Source organism: Postia placenta (assembly GCF_002117355.1).
Source record: "Postia placenta MAD-698-R-SB12 unplaced genomic scaffold POSPLAscaffold_3, whole genome shotgun sequence".
Lineage (NCBI taxonomy): Eukaryota > Fungi > Basidiomycota > Agaricomycetes > Polyporales > Adustoporiaceae > Rhodonia > Rhodonia placenta.
The window spans coordinates 1439203-1455717 of NW_020169834.1; the positions used below are offsets into that span (position 1 = coordinate 1439203).

The following is a 16515-nucleotide window of genomic DNA, read 5'->3' on the forward strand; positions in this document are numbered from 1 at the left end:
ATGACGACGATAACCCCGCGAACGGCTGAACCGAATTCTTTGCTGCACCAATGCCTTCGCCTTGTCCATTCATTGCTTTTTGATCCTAGCTACCTCTACATACTCGGTGGATTAGTCGTTGCTGGGGATGCTCTCTTGACAGCCTTGATCATACGCTTCATCCCGTGTAAGTTAATTCAAGGTTTCACCATGTGCGCTGAAGTTCACGGTGCACAGACACCGAAATCGACTGGGAGACCTACATATATCAGCTTGAACTCTACCTGGGGGGAGAAAGAGACTATACGTTCATTTCTGGACCTACAGGACCCATCGTGTACGAGCGATTCAACATGTGGCTGAAGTGACGCTAATCGAAAGGCAGATACCCTGCTGGACATGTATACGTCCACCAAGTCCTATACTGGCTCACGGACTCTGGAAAGGACATAGTATCCGCCCAAGCAATCTATGCCGTCCTCTACCTATCGCTCCTCGCTCTCGTGATCGCGACCTACCGCCAAGCCGGCGGCGTACCCAACTGGGTGTTGCTGCTCCTGCCCCTCAGCAAGAGGCTGCATTCCATCTTCGTTCTACGCCTCTTCAATGACTGCTGGATGGCTGTTGCTGCGCACGCCGCGATCCTCTCATACGGTGCTAGCTGGGACGTGTTGGGCACTCTACTCTTCGGGTCAGTCAGCTCCCCAGGTCCGCCCTCCACGAGCCCTGACGTCTCCATCTAGATGCGCACTCTCTATCAAGATGTCCGCGCTTCTCTATCTTCCCGGCTTGCTTGTCATCCTCTTCAGGCGGCACGGGCTCCTCAGCACGCTGGGGCATGTTCTCGGCGTTGTGCTCATCCAAGGTGGCATCGGAGCTCCGTTCCTCGTGCACAACTGGCGCGCCTACCTGAGGTACTCATACGAGTTCTCGCGCGCGTTCTTGTACAAGTGGACGGTCAACTGGCGCTTCGTGAGCGAGGAAGCGTTCCTCAGCGCGTGGTGGGCGCGGGGCCTGCTCTTTGGGCACCTGGCCACGCTTGTTGCGTTCGGCCTATCCAGATGGTGCAGACGTGATGGTGGTGTCTGGACCGTCGTGAGCAGCGGCCTGCGTCGACCTTCATATGCTCCTTCAGCAGTACCCATGACGGCAGACTGTACGTCTATTCTGATCTTGAGTCGACATAACATGCTGAACAGATGGTGCAGATGTTACAACAGTGCTCTTTACATCCAACTTGATTGGCATCTTGTTTGCGCGGTCATTGCACTATCAATTTTATTCATGGTACGCTCTCCAGCTGCCATTCATTGCCTGGAGGACAAGATTCCCGGTCTTTGTAAAGTGAGTAATTCCATCCCCTTCTATGACGCTTGACTGGATGAGAATATTCAGACTGGCGTTGCTGCTTGCCGTCGAGTATGCATGGAATGTATTTCCTTCGACTACCGTATCATCGGCCACTTTGTCCATTGCAAACGCAGCCCTTGTGCTTGGCGTGTGGTTCGGCTACTCAGAGGGCAAGGCCAGCCAAACGGGTTCTAAACGAGAGTAATACGACACTTCATTTATGGTATCGACAATAATTTAACGCTTATCATCACGAGAGCAGAAAGGACGCGTGCCAGGCACCGTTGGGTCTGTGAGCCAACATGTCCGGATCTAACTACACCCTCGTCTTCCACCTATTCCATAGCAAACAACACAGGCCGGTCGAGAACAGCGTGGCCGCTGCGCTCACCCAGAAGGTGGTGCGCCAGCACTGCACACCATGGCAAATGCCCTGATCGGGTGATGTGTGGCTGTCGGCGACAAACGCGTAAAGGTACGAAAAGGCTGTAGTACCAATGAAGCACGCATAAGAGATGAAACCGAAATTACGACCTTGGTTGGGTAAGCCCCAGATCGAGGTGAGTATGCTGGGCCTATGCAAGTTTCAATATACATCATGCACTGCAGTGCATATTTTGACGTACAACATGGTGAAGATGGTGCCGTTTGCGATACCAGTGCTTATGCTGAGAACATCAGAGTGAGAATACAAGCGGCGGAAATGAGGAAAGCGAGACTGAGTGTACCTCAGCGGCCAAAGTGCCCCTTGCGAGCGTGCAGCCAAGATCTGCCACAAGAACGTAGTCGTAAACAGCAAAGACGCGGTTGCCAAGAAATGTATGCGTGTGATATACGGCTTGCGCGGGAACGCCCACACACCGCCACTGGAGTAGCTCGCAACGGGCGAGACGACGTCTGCGAATGGGCCCACGAGGAGGCGCGTGAGCGTGTCGGACACCGCAATGACCTGCACCTGACGGGAAATGTCCTGGGCGCCAGATGCAGTGGAAAGTGACAATACGACCAAACCGATGTTTGATTTGATCATCTCGGCCTTGGGACGGTAATCGTAATCAGAATTAGTGGCCATTGGCAGAGAGTGTAAGAGCGCAGACGCACGGCTCCGACGACAAGCGAGACAATTAATGCGAGCACCCAAAAGGAGGGCTCTTTTAACAGGTCGATGGCTGCGAGGTCGTCCGGCTCTGGTGCGGGCACGACCACGACGTTGGCGACAGACTTCACAGACGGTGCCAATAGGGAAGTTCGTTCGTCCTGATCTACGAGACGATCCTCTGCGTACTCTGAGCCTATGATGGGATCGTCCAGTGGCCTGGGCGCAAGCACAATGTTTGTCCTCGGGCCTGGTAAAATCAGCGCGCCCAGGAAGTTCACCGTACCTGTTAGGATAGCCATGAAGACGAAGAAGCGCGCCACGTCTACACCAGAGCTAGTGGTCGAGAACAGCCGCGACACAATCATGCTGAGGAAGAGGGGTGACGTGCCGAAGATCGCGAGGCTTGTGCCAGTGGCGAATCCCATGTACTGCGGGAACGTCTTCGTCGCGGCGAAAAGGAGCGCAAAGTAGCTGCGTGAGCTTGATCAGGATGCCCGCTATAGTTTATCCGCTACGGTGTGAGGACGCACGAGAAGAGAGTGCCGACACCGAGGAATCCAAAGGATAGCACGAGGTGAGCAAAGGCGGAAGGGGAGGCGCCCTCGATACGCTCAGGCGTCCGTGAGTATTCCAGAGCGAAGAGGCCGTAGCCCACAGAGAGCATTATTGATGCAAGAAGAGAAGAGCACCGTGGGCCGTAGCGGTCCAGTACCTTGCCTACTGGAACGGCCGTTGCGTACTGGCCCACCATTGCCCTAGCAAGCCGTGTTAATCTGAAAATTCTAAGACCTGCAATAGATGATGACTCACGCTAGCATGATGGTGCTTAGCTGTAGCTGGGAAAGCTTCATATGCGCGACCAGGGCGGGCGAGATGAGAGGGAATGTGTAAATCCCGCCCGCACATACTCTGGGAGTGATTGTTCAACGTCAGGCCCCAAGGCAAACAGAGGTGATTCCCAGTCATCGTACGCGTTAGCTGTAATGGATGCGCATATAAGGACCCGTGGGGCGCGGCTGAGCGATATTCTCGGCATTGAAGGGGTAAATTCGATGACACTGAGGCGGGGGCGTACTAGTACTTAGCGGACTGAGGTACAGGGCTTTTCCGACATTGCGCCGATCAATTACCTAGTGAGCCGACACCGCTTTTCGCTCAAGCGAGAACGTCGCTGATGCCGTGTCTGACGCCGTCAATAATGGCGATCTGCCAATCCGCCCGTAACTACGCCTGTTCGTGGATCCATTCTTCATGCATTCACGGTTCACAGCACTCAAGTTGACTCAGGGGGGTGCCATATGTCCTTGGCACTAGGCCACGATAACGATCTGCCCTGGCCGCACTAGCACACAGCACCTGTCAAGATGAGGGTAAATTTTGAAGTTGAGGAACAAGTCCAGCACAACGAGGCGGATCACACTCAAATATGCCATCAAGATGATGACAGTACTTGCCCCAGCTCTGAACCGTGCAGCCGTCGCGTTTTTTCTCTCTGCGAGCTACGAGTTTCTTTCCCCTGCGAGCCAGCCTTCTGGACCTGGAGCACTGGCGGGATTTTGACTGTCAACGACAGCCTCGGTGTACACAGTTCCCTTATTACTTAGGTACTAATTTCGTGCCTTGCCTGCGCCGCGCTGCGCGCTTTCCACTCGTCTCTCTTGGTGCTTGCGCGACCTTTCCGTCGACATGTCGGTTGTAGCGCCCCGAGCCGTCTGGCGGGTCGCCTGTTTTTTCTTCCTGCTGGCCCATGTCGCCCTTGCCACCCTTACGAATAGGACTATTGACGACGAAAATGGAGACTCCGTGACAGGACTTCAGCCCGTCTACGCGCCCCCATCGGGTGTATGGAATTATGGACCTACTTGTCCGGGCTGTTTCGTACAGCCAGACGTGGACGACTGCTTTGACCATTCATGGCACGATGTTACTGCGAATCCGTCGGATCCGGAGCCCAGGAATGTTACTCTCACTTTCAATGGTGCGCCTTACCATGATGTGCATTTTCGAAACTCACCAAGCAGAAAACAGGTACTGCGATATGGGTATTTGGCGTCATACCGAACTACGTCCCGTACGCGACAACATATGTGAATATTAGTTTCGAGTTGGACGGGCACACTGTCGGGTCGTTTTCTCACATTCCAAGTGAATCCGACGCCTATCAATACAACGTCACCCTATACAGCAATACATCGCTGAAGGACGCGCAACATACACTCACCATGACTCCTCGTCGAGACGTCAATGCCTCTTATATGGCTTTTGATTGGGCCATGTATACGTAGGTTTAGTCCTCATTGGCTCCAACTAAGCTCGGACAATGAACTTTTTCCAGGTATGATTCTGATATCACCGTCGGCACCCCGAGCACCACATCACGGAGTGCCACAAGCCCCGCCTCGTCCTCCGCGACAACCCGTGGAACGTCGAGTCCCACCCCCACTTCACATGTGGCTGTCGGTGCAATTGTAGGCGGTGTGGTCGGCGGTGTTGCCGCGCTGGTCATCGCGCTCTTGGCAATCTTCTGCTGGCGACGGCGCGGCCGTGGCAGGGCAGACAGGATCAGAAGCATGGGCCCGTTCGCAGCACACGATGACGCGATCGAGCCGAAGTCTGAGGCGCATTCGAGTGACCTGAGCACTTCACGCCCAACGCTCCCCACGCAATACACGCTACGCTCGGCCGCCACACCCTCTGGGCGTCCGCTTTCCACCGCGGCCGCGCTATCGGATGCGGCCTCGTCTTTCGCCGCGACGAACATGTCCAGTATCCCTGCCACCTCGAGCTCGGGGCAGCTTTCCTCGGCCGCGCTCGCGGCGGGCGCGAGTTCCGCGCGATCCCCTCGCGAGGTGCGTGGGCAGAGCAAGGCGGCGATGCGGCGCGAGGAGCTCACGCGCCAGATGCGCGACATTGAGGCGCATGTCGCGGACTTGCAACGGCGACAGTCACATCAGTCTGCGCCGTCCAACGCGTCTCTGTACAGCCAGAGCGGGACAGGGATCGGGAGCCCACCTCCCGTACCTGTGGTCGAGCAATACGACGACTCGAACCTGCGGCGGCAGATCGAGACGCTGCAGACGGAGGTGGAGCGGTTGCGGCTGGAGGCCGTCACTCACGAAGAGCCGCCGCCTGCGTACGAACAGCCCGACGAGGAGGAGGGGCTACTGGCGGAGCATGAGGAGGCGGGCACATCCAGGGCGGGTTGATGCGTGATGATGATGATGATGATTGACGACTTGTTTCAATATGCGACTACGTCGATGCTGCGCGGCTCATTCCTCTGCGACGATGGGCTTGCTTTTATACTTACTTCCGATGTTAAATACACGAACTATTGCGTATATATATTGTAACGATGAATTATCCCGTCTGTCAGCCTGAACTGTGCATCGAGCGCGAGGTGGAGTGCAAGCTGTGTAGATGATGAAGCGGTGCGTGCGGAATGTAACAGGTGGTCGCCAAGGCGCTCAGTGATGCGATACATAAAGCGGGCAAGCTCGCTCGCGGACGGTAGCGCTTTTTGGCTGCTCCTCTGGACACGCTCGCCATTGAACGCTTCTGGGACTGGTTTCCGCCCTCAGAGCTGGGTTCTCTGCATTGTGTATCGTTGTAGTTCGCACCGTTGAGCGGTCTCCATTCATTTGTTACGACTCCGGCATCATGAACACGATCTTCACGGCCTACCGTTACTTTGTCTTCGGTGAGTCTTATCTGGTACGCTGTTTGGGGCTGCGAGGGAGTGCTCATGAATGTGTTTGACAGTCCTGTTTATCGTTTGCAATATCGTTCTTTGCAGTGTCTCGGCATGGAATCTTTCGATTGCTCTGGCGGTTCAGTTCACGAGTGAGTAGCACAACACACTATGAGTCGCTGAGCAGGAGAACTGAGCCGAATTGACAGCCTCGATTGAGGTCGACGCTGTGGCAATCGCTATGGGCGCGGTGGGGCTCGTGTTCATTTTCCCCATGTGTGTCGATCGTCCGTTCTTCATGTCCCGATCGACATTCTGATCGTCTTGCAGACTGTTCATCGACGTCCTGCGCAAGCAGTCGGTGACCCGTCATGTATGGTTCGAATGTCTGTGGGTTGGAGTGTTCGCTCTACTGGAGTTCGGTATGTCATGCTCGGCTTGAAACGCGAACAGTGAAACTGATGCTGTGTAGCTGCGGCTGGTGCTGTCACTACGACAATGTCTGGGATGGAATGCGTGGTTTCTGACAATGGTATGTTGTTATGCTCGTGTCTCAACCGGCGGTGACACTAAAATACGCTAGATGGGTTGATCCAACTGGGCCCTTGCATTTCGACGAGGCTCATGCTCGCGTTCTCATGGACCGGTGCTGCTGACAGTAAGTTCTGTACCAACTAAGCCAATGCCTTGAATCTGACAGTTTGTCCAGTGCTCTTCTATCTCTGTGTCCTCGCAGTGGTGGCCATCCTGCACCAAGGCGATGACCCGCTCGTGTGGAAGTCCAATGTGGGCGAGTATGATTGGTTTGCCGTCCGCCGGTCTCTTGGCAGCGCGCCCCCCTCGCCCACGCAGACTGGCCGCCGTAACGCGCTCAAGTCTGCGCGCAGCCGCCTCCGTACCGAGTTCTCCAAGCGCATGGTCGTGGCGCGCGAGCGTGATCTTGAGAAGCAGGCCGCCCCGGGTTCCACGACGCCTCCGACTGCTGCGCTGCCCATCCAGACAGACCCGGCCACGCCGCGCCCGTCTATGGAGCGTCCCCGCCCCTCCCTCGACAGACCACGTCCCTCCCTCGACAGGCCGCGTCCTTCGCTCGATAGGCCGCGCCCCTCCCTCGACAAGCAGCGTCCTTCGCTCGACCGACCACGTCCATCTATCGATCGTCCTCGGTCGCCAGCACCCTTCACGCCCCGGCAGTTCCAACTCTCTGCAGTGCCAGCCTCTCCGAGGAGTGGTGCAGCCAGCGGTGTAGCACCGAATACTGCTCCTCGCCCCTCCTTCGAGCGCCCGCCAGCTTCCTTCACCCCACGGCCCCTCCAGTTGTCCGTGAGCCCGCCATCTGCTACTTTGGCGACGACCCCCGTGTCCCCTGGTGCCGCAGCGGGTGAGCAGGGCTCGAAGAAGAAGCGGATTCTCAGACTGCACCGGCCGCCGTCGCTCGACTTGTCCATGATCACAGCCAACCGGTGATAGGACCCGGTCCGACGAGAGACGATGAACCCTCTGACAGTGGATTGCCAGCCCACAGCGCCCCACGCGCCACGCGTGCCGTGTACAAGATAGGCAGAATGATGACGGGCTTTGCTCAGTTCTCCGGCCAACTCGTAGCAACTGAGCTCTTGACGCCGGCTCCCCCAGCATACAGCATGGTCGGGTTCGCTGGACGGTCCCGTCCATCTCTGTACCATACGATGCTGTACATTAGTTTATACAAGCATGTCGGCGTCGTTTGGGTACGATGCTGGTTATCACTAGGAATAATTTTGCGTGCTTGTCCGCTGCCCGCTATCATCGGTAGGTGAACATAAGTTGACGAGACTCCCAATGCTAAGTCCACATGCGATTTTGGCGGTGGTACCAACACTACATCACGAAGTCAATCAAACAAGTAGACGAGTGAACGTGAAAGTCTGACTAGTGCTCCCCGAACACTAATCCCAGCTGACTCTCGAGGAAATCGCACTGAGCTACGCGATACGGCTCGATTGTTTCCGTTGCTGTCGCGTTGATGACGACTTCGTTGTCGCCCGTGTAAGGCGGCCACTCTACCACAGCGCCTTCGTAGTTCGGATTGCCGTTCCAAGCGAGCGAGGTCCATCGGTTGATGGCCTCCCGCGTCGTGATGACCTGGCTCTCTGTCAAGGGTTGATAGAGATTGTCGGTCTCAGCAGTAGCGAAGACCCAGTACAACTCGTCCGCATGGCAGACCTGCCCGGGGCAGGTGGCAGGGTTCGGCGTGAGCGGAGAACCGAGGCCAACGGTGAACACGACCTTGTATGAGTTGCCGGGGTTTGTGGTGTTCGTCTCAAGGGAGGAGAGATAGACCATAGGACAGTGGACCTCCCAGTCGGTGATCAGGTGCGCAAGCTGGAGGACAGCGCCGGATATGCCGTCCTCTGCGGGGGCCGTCTGGTATGGCCAGAGGTCTGTGGTGTTCGCGACTTCCATAATGCGCTGCGCCTGGGTGCTGTTGAACGTAATCGATAGATTGTCTGGGAAAACGGACGCAGACGAGTTCGGCGCAATGGTGGTTGGGAGGAAGTAACAATATTCGCAGTCGTTGCTCGACCAGATGGTTGGCACCCGCGCATAGAGGCCATCCATGATACTGCTGGCGATATCGTTCAGTACGTAATCCCCGTCGATGGCAATGCTCCAAGATAGACCCATGTTGTAAGAAGCCATCGCAATGTCACCAGCCGGTTGATCTTGGACGCAGGAGGCCATGGTGTCAGTGAATGTAGTTGATGAGTTATCCGCACAGCCAAGATACTGCGCAATCTTTAGGGAGTTGTTGTTCGCCAAGACAGGGACGAGGAAAGGATCTCCCTGTCCAAAATCTGATTCCAGCACCGCGGCGCCTGAATTGAATTGTCAACATCAACATCGCACTAAGAGACATAGGTAATAACTGACTAAACAAGCCGTCGGTATATGCAGGATTGGTTCCCAACAGGTACCTTGTCATAGTGCCACCGGCAGACTCTCCATATATGAGGACTTTCGTGGGCTAGACAAGAACGTTAGTATGCTGGGATGATCCTTGAAGCTCAGCTATGCTTACGTCGCCACCGAATGCCTCGATATTATCTTGCACCCAATGCAAAGCGAGGAGCGCATCCTTTAAGGCAGCATTCGATGCATTGAACCAGCCGAAAGCCGTCAAGCGGTAATTGATGGTCACAAGAACAACTCCGCCATACGAGACCAAGTTGGTGCCGTCGTATATATTGGAAATAGAGTTCCCAACGAACCCACTTGTGGTCATATTGAAGGGGAATGGTCCGCTATCGCCAGTGTTCAGACCGCCACCGTGAACTACGTAAATGGACGGTTAAAGACCATCATACATAATCTCGGACGAAAGGACACCTACTGAAGAACATGACAGGCAGCTTCGGCGCGAACCCCATCTCCACGGTTCCAGATTTAACAACAGGAGTGAAGACATTGAGATACATACAGTCTTCGTCTGTGTACAACAGGTGGCCATTGTCCGCATCTGGTGGCTATCGGGACGTTACAATGATAAAGTAGAAAGGCATTTACGTATTTGACTGTACCTGAGCACACATGGTTCCGTACGCCACAGCAGACCTTTCCGTACTGGGCTCCACCTCGTACGCGGTGGGAGGTTGGAACCTCCCTTCTCCGGCTGTCGAGTCAGCGTATTTTATGCCGAGGAAGCGATAGGTGAACTTGTCCCGGTACCCATACAAGACACCAGCCGATGGAGTAGTAAGTCGGATTTGACGTGTTGTATCATATGAAGTCACGTTGGACCGAGTCAGAGGTGCGGAGTTGGTGCAAAGGACAGGGAGTAACTCGTTGGCATCAGCACTGGCATCCATCTGGTATTCCCCCGCATATTGGTAGCTTGGCGTGAATACAGCGCATTCTGTTGAGTCTGTTGGCGAAGGTTTAGCATAGAGCACTTCCTGGGCGACGCTCTTACAACGCGTACCGCTACCAGCAATCCAAATAGGTTGGGTGGTGTCCAAGGCCGCTCCATGCTTTTCTGAGGTCAACGCGACAGACAGATTGGCTGCAGTAAGCCCTGTACTATTGGGGGCCAGGAGTAGGGTCTCCTGGAACTGCGAGCAAGCGTCGTATGCTTCCGTACATGTGAAGCCGCTCTTGAGATACAGAGCACTAGCACGGTTCGGGTTCGATGGGTTCAGGTCGTTGTTCGAGACGATAACCACATCCGTGTCAGGATACGTCTGCGAAGCAGTAGTGACCGTAGACAGAGCTCCAAAAGTGCCAAGAAGCCCGAGAAACTGTGTGACGCGATGTAGCCCGGCCATCCTCGACGCGCCTCAATCCTACTCAGCAGTCGCTGGTTGATCTTATAGGGAAAAATATGGGTCTGCAACAGGATTCATGTACGGCAGCTGACTCTTGCACATCCTCGACGGAGCACCGAAGGACTCATTCACTCGGTTTCTCAAGTGAGATCGCCGGTAGCTCGCGGCTGCCGCGACGGGTCACCTGTGCCAGGAAGAGGGTCCACGACGCCTTTGACTAGCCGGAGTTCTTGAGTCGCTCCATAAGTGTGGGCAGAAAGACGGAGAACCCACACATCCGGAACCATAGGGCCGGAGGTGAGCGATGATGGGGTGGTTTGCACCTCCTTGAGCGATATTCCTCCTGTGTAAGTCCGCACGATGATAATCACCCTGCTCTCCCTCGTATTTGCGAAGCAGTCGGGTAATCTTACGTGATCTAGAGCCTCCCTTCCACTGGTTCCAAGTCGATTCCCCGGTTGCCCGACTGCCGTCGGTGCAGCAGGTGACAGATGTGGAACTTGGTTTCGCCAGCGTGTTATCCGAGCCTTTGAGCCTTAGCATACTGCAGTCCAGCGAAAAGTAATGACGAGAGAACCAGCAGGGGTTGCTCGTGCAGCAATACCGGTAATGAGCCACATGCATGGGCGCCTATCAGTATGAAGTCAATTTCGGCGTCTGCGATTGCTCCTTCCAGTGAGCCCCCGCCACTTGGGAGTATGGCATTCCCAACATCTCTCCAGGATGTCGGTCGTTGTATGTATGCTCAGGCGCCACATTGGCTTGCGAAGCGTGGTGGCGTGCTGTGATTCGGCGGAGCAACCAGGGAACAACGTGCACATCAATTCCCAGCGCTCAATATGCTGGCCATTGTTTTCCTGAGCAGCCATTGTTGTTGCTCGGTTAGCGACGTCCTATATAAGTATGCTTCGCCACAGTCCACCCTGCTGCGTGGCCCCGGCGGTCTTCTGGCTGCTCTAGAACTTACATCCGACGCCGCTTTACCAGCTTGAACCATCTCCAACACTGCTTCGATTGTGCCTATAACGACTACAGCTGCTAATCGCTCAGCTTTGACCTATCGTACCTTGCTATATAACTCTACGAGCATTCACCCCTGTAGCCATCCCTCCTCCTTTTCTGTATAATCGACTCAAGATGCTGAACCCTTTTCTTGCCGTGCGGTTGACCATCCTGCGTAAGCAAATCCTATACCTTCGGAATCCTCTGTAAAAGCTGACTGTGGCGGCGTGGCGTAGTCACTCTCGGCTTATTTAATGTCTTTCTCCTTATAATCGCTGCGTTCAATGTCGCGGGTATGTGGCTCCTCCTCTTTCCTTGCCACACGACTAATGGTCAATAGGCGCAGTCAACGCTGCTGCTGTGCTGGTTATTTTCAATGCGTGTTGCACGATGTTGTATTGCTTTACTTTGTACGTCTGCCTAGTTGCTTGGAAGTGCCGCTTCCTGACTCACGTCTCCACACAGAGGTTTGGCACAACGATCTTGGAGCCCCAAAGTGATCCTGGAGTTCGTATGGGCGTTTGTCTCCTGCATGTTGCAACTTGGTGCGTCGGGGGATAATTGATATATTTCGTGATATCTGACAACTCACACGGCGGTTAGTCGCTGCAGGCCTAGCCACCTTGAATTGCTCCATCGCACGTAAAGCAGGAGGTCGGTTCATTCATGAGTCGTATCTCTCTTTCCCGGACTCACCGATTCACCCGTAGCCACTGACTTCACTCCGCGTGGCTCGTCATTTGAACTAGCCATTGTGGCCTGGCTGTCGACATGGACTTGTGCGCATCTTTCACCTTACTCTTTTCAAAATGCTCATCTATGTTCTAGTTTGGGTGTACACATTTGCTCTGCTCGTCAGTGCGATTGCCCACGCCACACATTATCCCACAATTTGGGCAACCCGAGTCACGGCTGTTCCCTGGTTCACGACGCAACAAGCTCCGGTACAAGCAGGTCGCTCGAAGGATCTGGAGGGCGGCGCTTATGAGAACCCCGCGTTCAAGGCGGACGATGCTCTGTCCCGCAGCTACTCCGACACAAAGACCTTCGTTGCACAATTCACGCGCGAGGACCCCCCTGCGCCCAAAGGCCTTGTCATTTCCGCGCCACTGAGACAGAGTACCGGGAGCCCGACCCAGCCCAAGTGGGCCAGGACAAATACGTGTCGCGGGAGAGACGATCCGTTCCCTACTTCTCACGCGGTCACGTCGCGTTGGAGTGTATCCACAACGCGAGTCTCTTCGGCCCCTCCGCCTCCGCCACCCAAGGCGTTCGGCAGACTATTTGGCCAGAGCGCGCAGCCGGATAGTGGCAATGATGCGTTCACAGCAAGCGCCTACAGCCTCCCGTCTATTGGACACAGCGACCGCATCTCATTCGGTATCTTTCCTGACAACAACACGCTGAACACGGATGTGCCTATTCCAGCGGGGGACCGATCGGAGTGGGTCGCCGCCACCGATGCGAGCAGTAGCTCTCAAGGGCGCCCGCCTGCGGGTCGTCGTCTTCTCTGAAGGATTCTGCATTGACTGTAGAACATCGCCATATCTGTTGTGCTTGCACGATCCACCTGTATCTATCATTTATAATCCCGCTCGTTGTATCCATTAGATTATAGCATGTAGATGTACGGATGTCAATGTATATATTGCGTTCCGTGGCTGCAAGAAATTCCCGCTGCGCCGGGGGTATGTGAGAAGATCACGAACTACTCTCGAGAGTGCGAATGCGTTCGCGAAGTCTATGATTCTCTTCCCGTGTATCCGCGAGGGCCACTATGACACCCTCAAGCTCGCGCTCAGTCTCCTCTAGCTTTCTCGCGTTCCCCTCTTCTAGCTCTCCTGCACTGACCGCGATCCCTGCCATGTGGCGTTAGCATAGCCCCAGCACGTCGCACTTACACAAACAACTGAAGACGAACCCTGCACGAGTTTGACCAGGCGCCACAGCCGCAGAATGATTAGCAAAGACGCGAGTTCTCTCTCGCGACCTCGAAGAACGACCTCAAAGATGAACGTGGTGGCGATCACGACAGCGTCGAAGAAATGCAGAGACGAGTGCAGGGCACGTCCCCCAGGCCGATAGAACGTCCAGCCGAACGCCCATATGTTTATCGGGATTTCAACCAGGAAGAAGGCCGTGATGGCCAACGAAATATGGGCTAAGATGGTCAGCCACAGAGGCTGGTTCTCTTCATCAGGCGTGCAGGTCTCGTTGAGAAATGTGTAGCCCAGATCGGCGAGCACGCAAGCCGAATCTATCAAGACCTGTTGGGGCAGTGTTGGCACTCCTTGTGGCAATCAAAAACAAGAATACGAGCCAGTGCAATGACGGTCTTGTGCAGTGCAGGGGACTCGAGGTGTTCAGCTGCCCACTCTTTCCAGCTGTATGGTTCCTCTGTTTCTGGTGGGATATGAGAGGAAAGGAGGGGGTCTACTTCAGACATGGCGAAGGCAAGTATGTGTTGCAGTGTGCGTGCGTGCCCACGATGCCGCCGCCTCTCGCTTTGCGGCTCCGCGCCGTGCCTTGCAAGACGCGCATGATCGCGCGTGACTGCACGCGTCGCGATCACTGCCTTTGTGACAAGCGCGCGCGTGTGTGACCCGCTCGATCTCGCCCGCAAGCACTACAGTATTCTTGGCAGGCGCGTTTCTCCGAACAACGTTGCTCATGATCATCTTCAAGCTGCCTCTCAGTTACGCCCGAGCAGACATGGACATGCTGCCACCGCTCGCGTCGTGTGTACATATTTAAACGAGGCTGCGCAAGTCTGTCAACATGTTTGATCAGTCACCGGCTGCCATTTGATCCGTATATACACCCCGTCAAATACTCTGGATGGTCGTCGTTGCCTCTTAGGACCTCCCCCCAGGATCCCTTTCTTCGTTCGCGGGCACTGACTGAGTCGGCCCCTGGTCTTTTTCGCTTTCCCCCCTGGCGGCCTTTCGTTCTTTACACCGGTTGTATAACTAGTTCCATTCATTTATCGTTGATTCTGCCGCTATGGAGTGGTGGTCTTTCTTTCGTACAGTCCGCAAGATTGGTTTCGGTAAGTAGGATTTTACCATGATATGAAACTTGGCGTGCTGAATGCACCCCTCAGGTATTGTGTCGTTCTTCAGCTTAGTGTGGGCTATAGTCTTGTCCGTGTATGCAGCTCGAGCATGGCCACATGCTATACAGAGCCAACGTAGGTTCCATCCTAACCGCTCTGTGTTTAACAAACCTGACGAGAACCAGGCGCCATCGTGTTGGTGATGATAGGCGTTTATGTGTACACTTCTGTAACGCTCTATCTCATGTCAGTAACGCAATACTCTACCCCCGTGTATTAAACTTCACTTTGTCTGCCACAGGATTGTCGTCTTGTTCCGCTTGTGGGCGGACTTTAGGCGGACACTCATTCTGGCTGCAATGCATTTAGGTGAGTTCGAGGAGTTCTGAGTTATGTACGAGATATTCAACGAGGTACCTGCAGCGATTGCCGTACCCTTCACAATATTCGAATCCCGCTTTGCCTGTACTGCTTTCAGTAAGTATCTTCTCAAAAGGTCCCCTTATACATGACTTGACCCACCTCATCAATGACGCAGATTCGGAGGGAACCTGTCAGAGCACGTATACTTTCGCTCTGTTTGTAACTTGGGCCATTTTTGTGATTTGTGAGTATTCATCTCCACGTCTTTAGCCCGCGGCTAAGCCGTGTCACAAGTTATTCTCCATAGTATCTATCTTGCTGTCATGTCCCTTGGTCCTCCGCCTCCTCCGGATGTCATCTCCCCACACTCCAACACGTTCCCGGAGAAGTCTATGGACGACGTAGAGAAGAGCCCCCAGGTGGATGCAATCAGTCCACTTCCCGTTATCACGCAAGCCGAGCGCGGACAGGTAGTCTCAGCAAGTCTTGTTGTAATGGGCGGTTCAGTGCGACCAGCGTACGCCACTCGTGCAACCTCACAGTTCTTGCGGACACGTGCGGACTCGCCCACTCTGACAGACACCACCGATGCTCTGCCAACGCTGCCATACGGAGCGTCATCTATGGACGGGTTCATCGACCGATCCGCAAGTCCCGCACCATCGTACAGCTCAACTGACCCTATCCTGCTGCGGAAGCCGCCGACGCGGCGCACGCGCCCCCTGCTACTGAATCGCTACGTCGTCGACCCCGTGCTCCGGCAGGGAACACCACCTACTCCGCTATCCGGCGTGAGCTGGGGCTCGCGAGACAGCACATACAGCTATGCCGCGGATATGCCGCTGGCGCGCCCGCAGCAGGCTGTAATCGCGGGCCACGTTCGCTCGTCCTCCCTGCTCGCCAGCGCTGTACCACCACAGCTGCGCCCGGGTACGCCCGTATCGCTGCACCGCACAAACAGTGATTCGTCGACGTCCTCCGACGAGCCCGCGCTATCGCAGTTTACTGCGCGTGTCCCACTGGGAAGACGCGTTGGCACACCGACATCAATACGCTCGTTCGCCCCCAGCCTGCTCTTCATGGACGGGAACGAGAACAGGGCGCGCACTCCCTCCCCAGCACCTGCGGGGGCCGGCGACATCTCGAAACGGACCGTGGGATCATCAGCACTCAGTAGGCAGCCAACTTCCAAGCTGAAGCTGCCTAACCCATATGATGACGGTGACGACGAGGCTGCGAACGCAATGACGGACGTTCCGCTTGGAGATAGGTGAAGCCATCCCGGCGCTCGCTGCTGTCGCTTTCAGTTTTGTGCAAATATGCGTCGAGTGGTCACGACGGGAGTCCTCAACAGTGTCGACAATTGGGCGACTACGGAGACAGACACTGCCAGTGGGCGCTATATGCTTGTATTCGGATCCGGCGTTTCTTGGACAGTGAACACTGGACGCTTGCCGTGCCTGTATTCTCGCCTCTGTCGTTACCGTATCAGAGCGAGTTGCGACCCCAGTCGCAGTCTCGCCTGTCTAGGTCGATCTAGGTCGATAGTTGCTGATGTCTGATTATACTGTACGTTCGTTATGCTTGGCAGTTGTCAATGTGAACTTGACATGGTACACAGCACTACGTATCCACGAGGCTTACGGTGGGAGTCAACGCTTCCGCATATATG

General features: G+C 55.1%; 7 protein-coding genes across 7 annotated transcripts; 4 read left to right on the top strand and 3 right to left on the bottom strand.

Annotated features, from left to right (window-relative positions):
- On the top strand, positions 1-1534 carry POSPLADRAFT_1178657 (glycosyltransferase family 58 protein; the record flags this gene model as incomplete). The annotated part of the gene is made up of 6 exons (XM_024488606.1): positions 1-166; positions 217-316; positions 365-670; positions 723-1135; positions 1188-1323; positions 1375-1534. The coding sequence occupies 6 exons, from the start codon at positions 1-3 to the stop codon at positions 1532-1534; spliced, it is 1281 nt and encodes a 426-aa protein (XP_024341832.1).
- A 381-nt stretch (positions 1535-1915) lies between these two features.
- On the bottom strand, positions 1916-3182 carry POSPLADRAFT_1134799 (hypothetical protein; the record flags this gene model as incomplete). Its single annotated transcript, XM_024484519.1, has 5 exons — positions 1916-1997; positions 2058-2365; positions 2431-2621; positions 2712-2899; positions 2959-3182. Coding segments are annotated over 5 exons (993 nt in total), but the record flags the coding sequence as incomplete, so codon positions are not given.
- Positions 3183-4114: 932 nt separating this feature from the next.
- Positions 4115-6561, top strand: POSPLADRAFT_1044459 (hypothetical protein; the record flags this gene model as incomplete). The annotated part of the gene is made up of 7 exons (XM_024478544.1): positions 4115-4406; positions 4457-4709; positions 4764-5629; positions 6042-6128; positions 6191-6271; positions 6329-6395; positions 6450-6561. The coding sequence occupies 7 exons, from the start codon at positions 4115-4117 to the stop codon at positions 6559-6561; spliced, it is 1758 nt and encodes a 585-aa protein (XP_024341834.1).
- A 274-nt stretch (positions 6562-6835) lies between these two features.
- Positions 6836-10423, bottom strand: POSPLADRAFT_1044461 (hypothetical protein; the record flags this gene model as incomplete). The annotated part of the gene is made up of 8 exons (XM_024478545.1): positions 6836-7795; positions 7869-7894; positions 7921-7979; positions 8032-8977; positions 9033-9126; positions 9181-9434; positions 9493-9625; positions 9680-10423. The coding sequence occupies 8 exons, from the start codon at positions 10421-10423 to the stop codon at positions 6836-6838; spliced, it is 3216 nt and encodes a 1071-aa protein (XP_024341835.1).
- Positions 10424-11560: 1137 nt separating this feature from the next.
- POSPLADRAFT_1053831 (hypothetical protein) lies at positions 11561-12939 on the top strand (the record flags this gene model as incomplete). Its single annotated transcript, XM_024480453.1, has 7 exons — positions 11561-11600; positions 11662-11718; positions 11766-11835; positions 11891-11970; positions 12029-12079; positions 12136-12204; positions 12254-12939. 7 exons carry the CDS (start codon positions 11561-11563, stop codon positions 12937-12939), a joined length of 1053 nt encoding a protein of 350 aa, XP_024341836.1.
- Positions 12940-13126: 187 nt separating this feature from the next.
- On the bottom strand, positions 13127-13871 carry POSPLADRAFT_1044463 (hypothetical protein; the record flags this gene model as incomplete). Its single annotated transcript, XM_024478546.1, has 3 exons — positions 13127-13284; positions 13347-13692; positions 13734-13871. 3 exons carry the CDS (start codon positions 13869-13871, stop codon positions 13127-13129), a joined length of 642 nt encoding a protein of 213 aa, XP_024341837.1.
- Positions 13872-14315: 444 nt separating this feature from the next.
- Positions 14316-16465, top strand: POSPLADRAFT_1073321 (hypothetical protein). Its single transcript, XM_024482594.1, has 7 exons — positions 14316-14474; positions 14529-14615; positions 14666-14726; positions 14782-14849; positions 14904-14957; positions 15019-15087; positions 15138-16465. Exons 1-7 carry the CDS (start codon positions 14429-14431, stop codon positions 16115-16117), a joined length of 1365 nt encoding a protein of 454 aa, XP_024341838.1. The 5' UTR covers positions 14316-14428; the 3' UTR covers positions 16118-16465.
- The last annotated feature ends 50 nt before the right edge of the window (positions 16466-16515 follow it).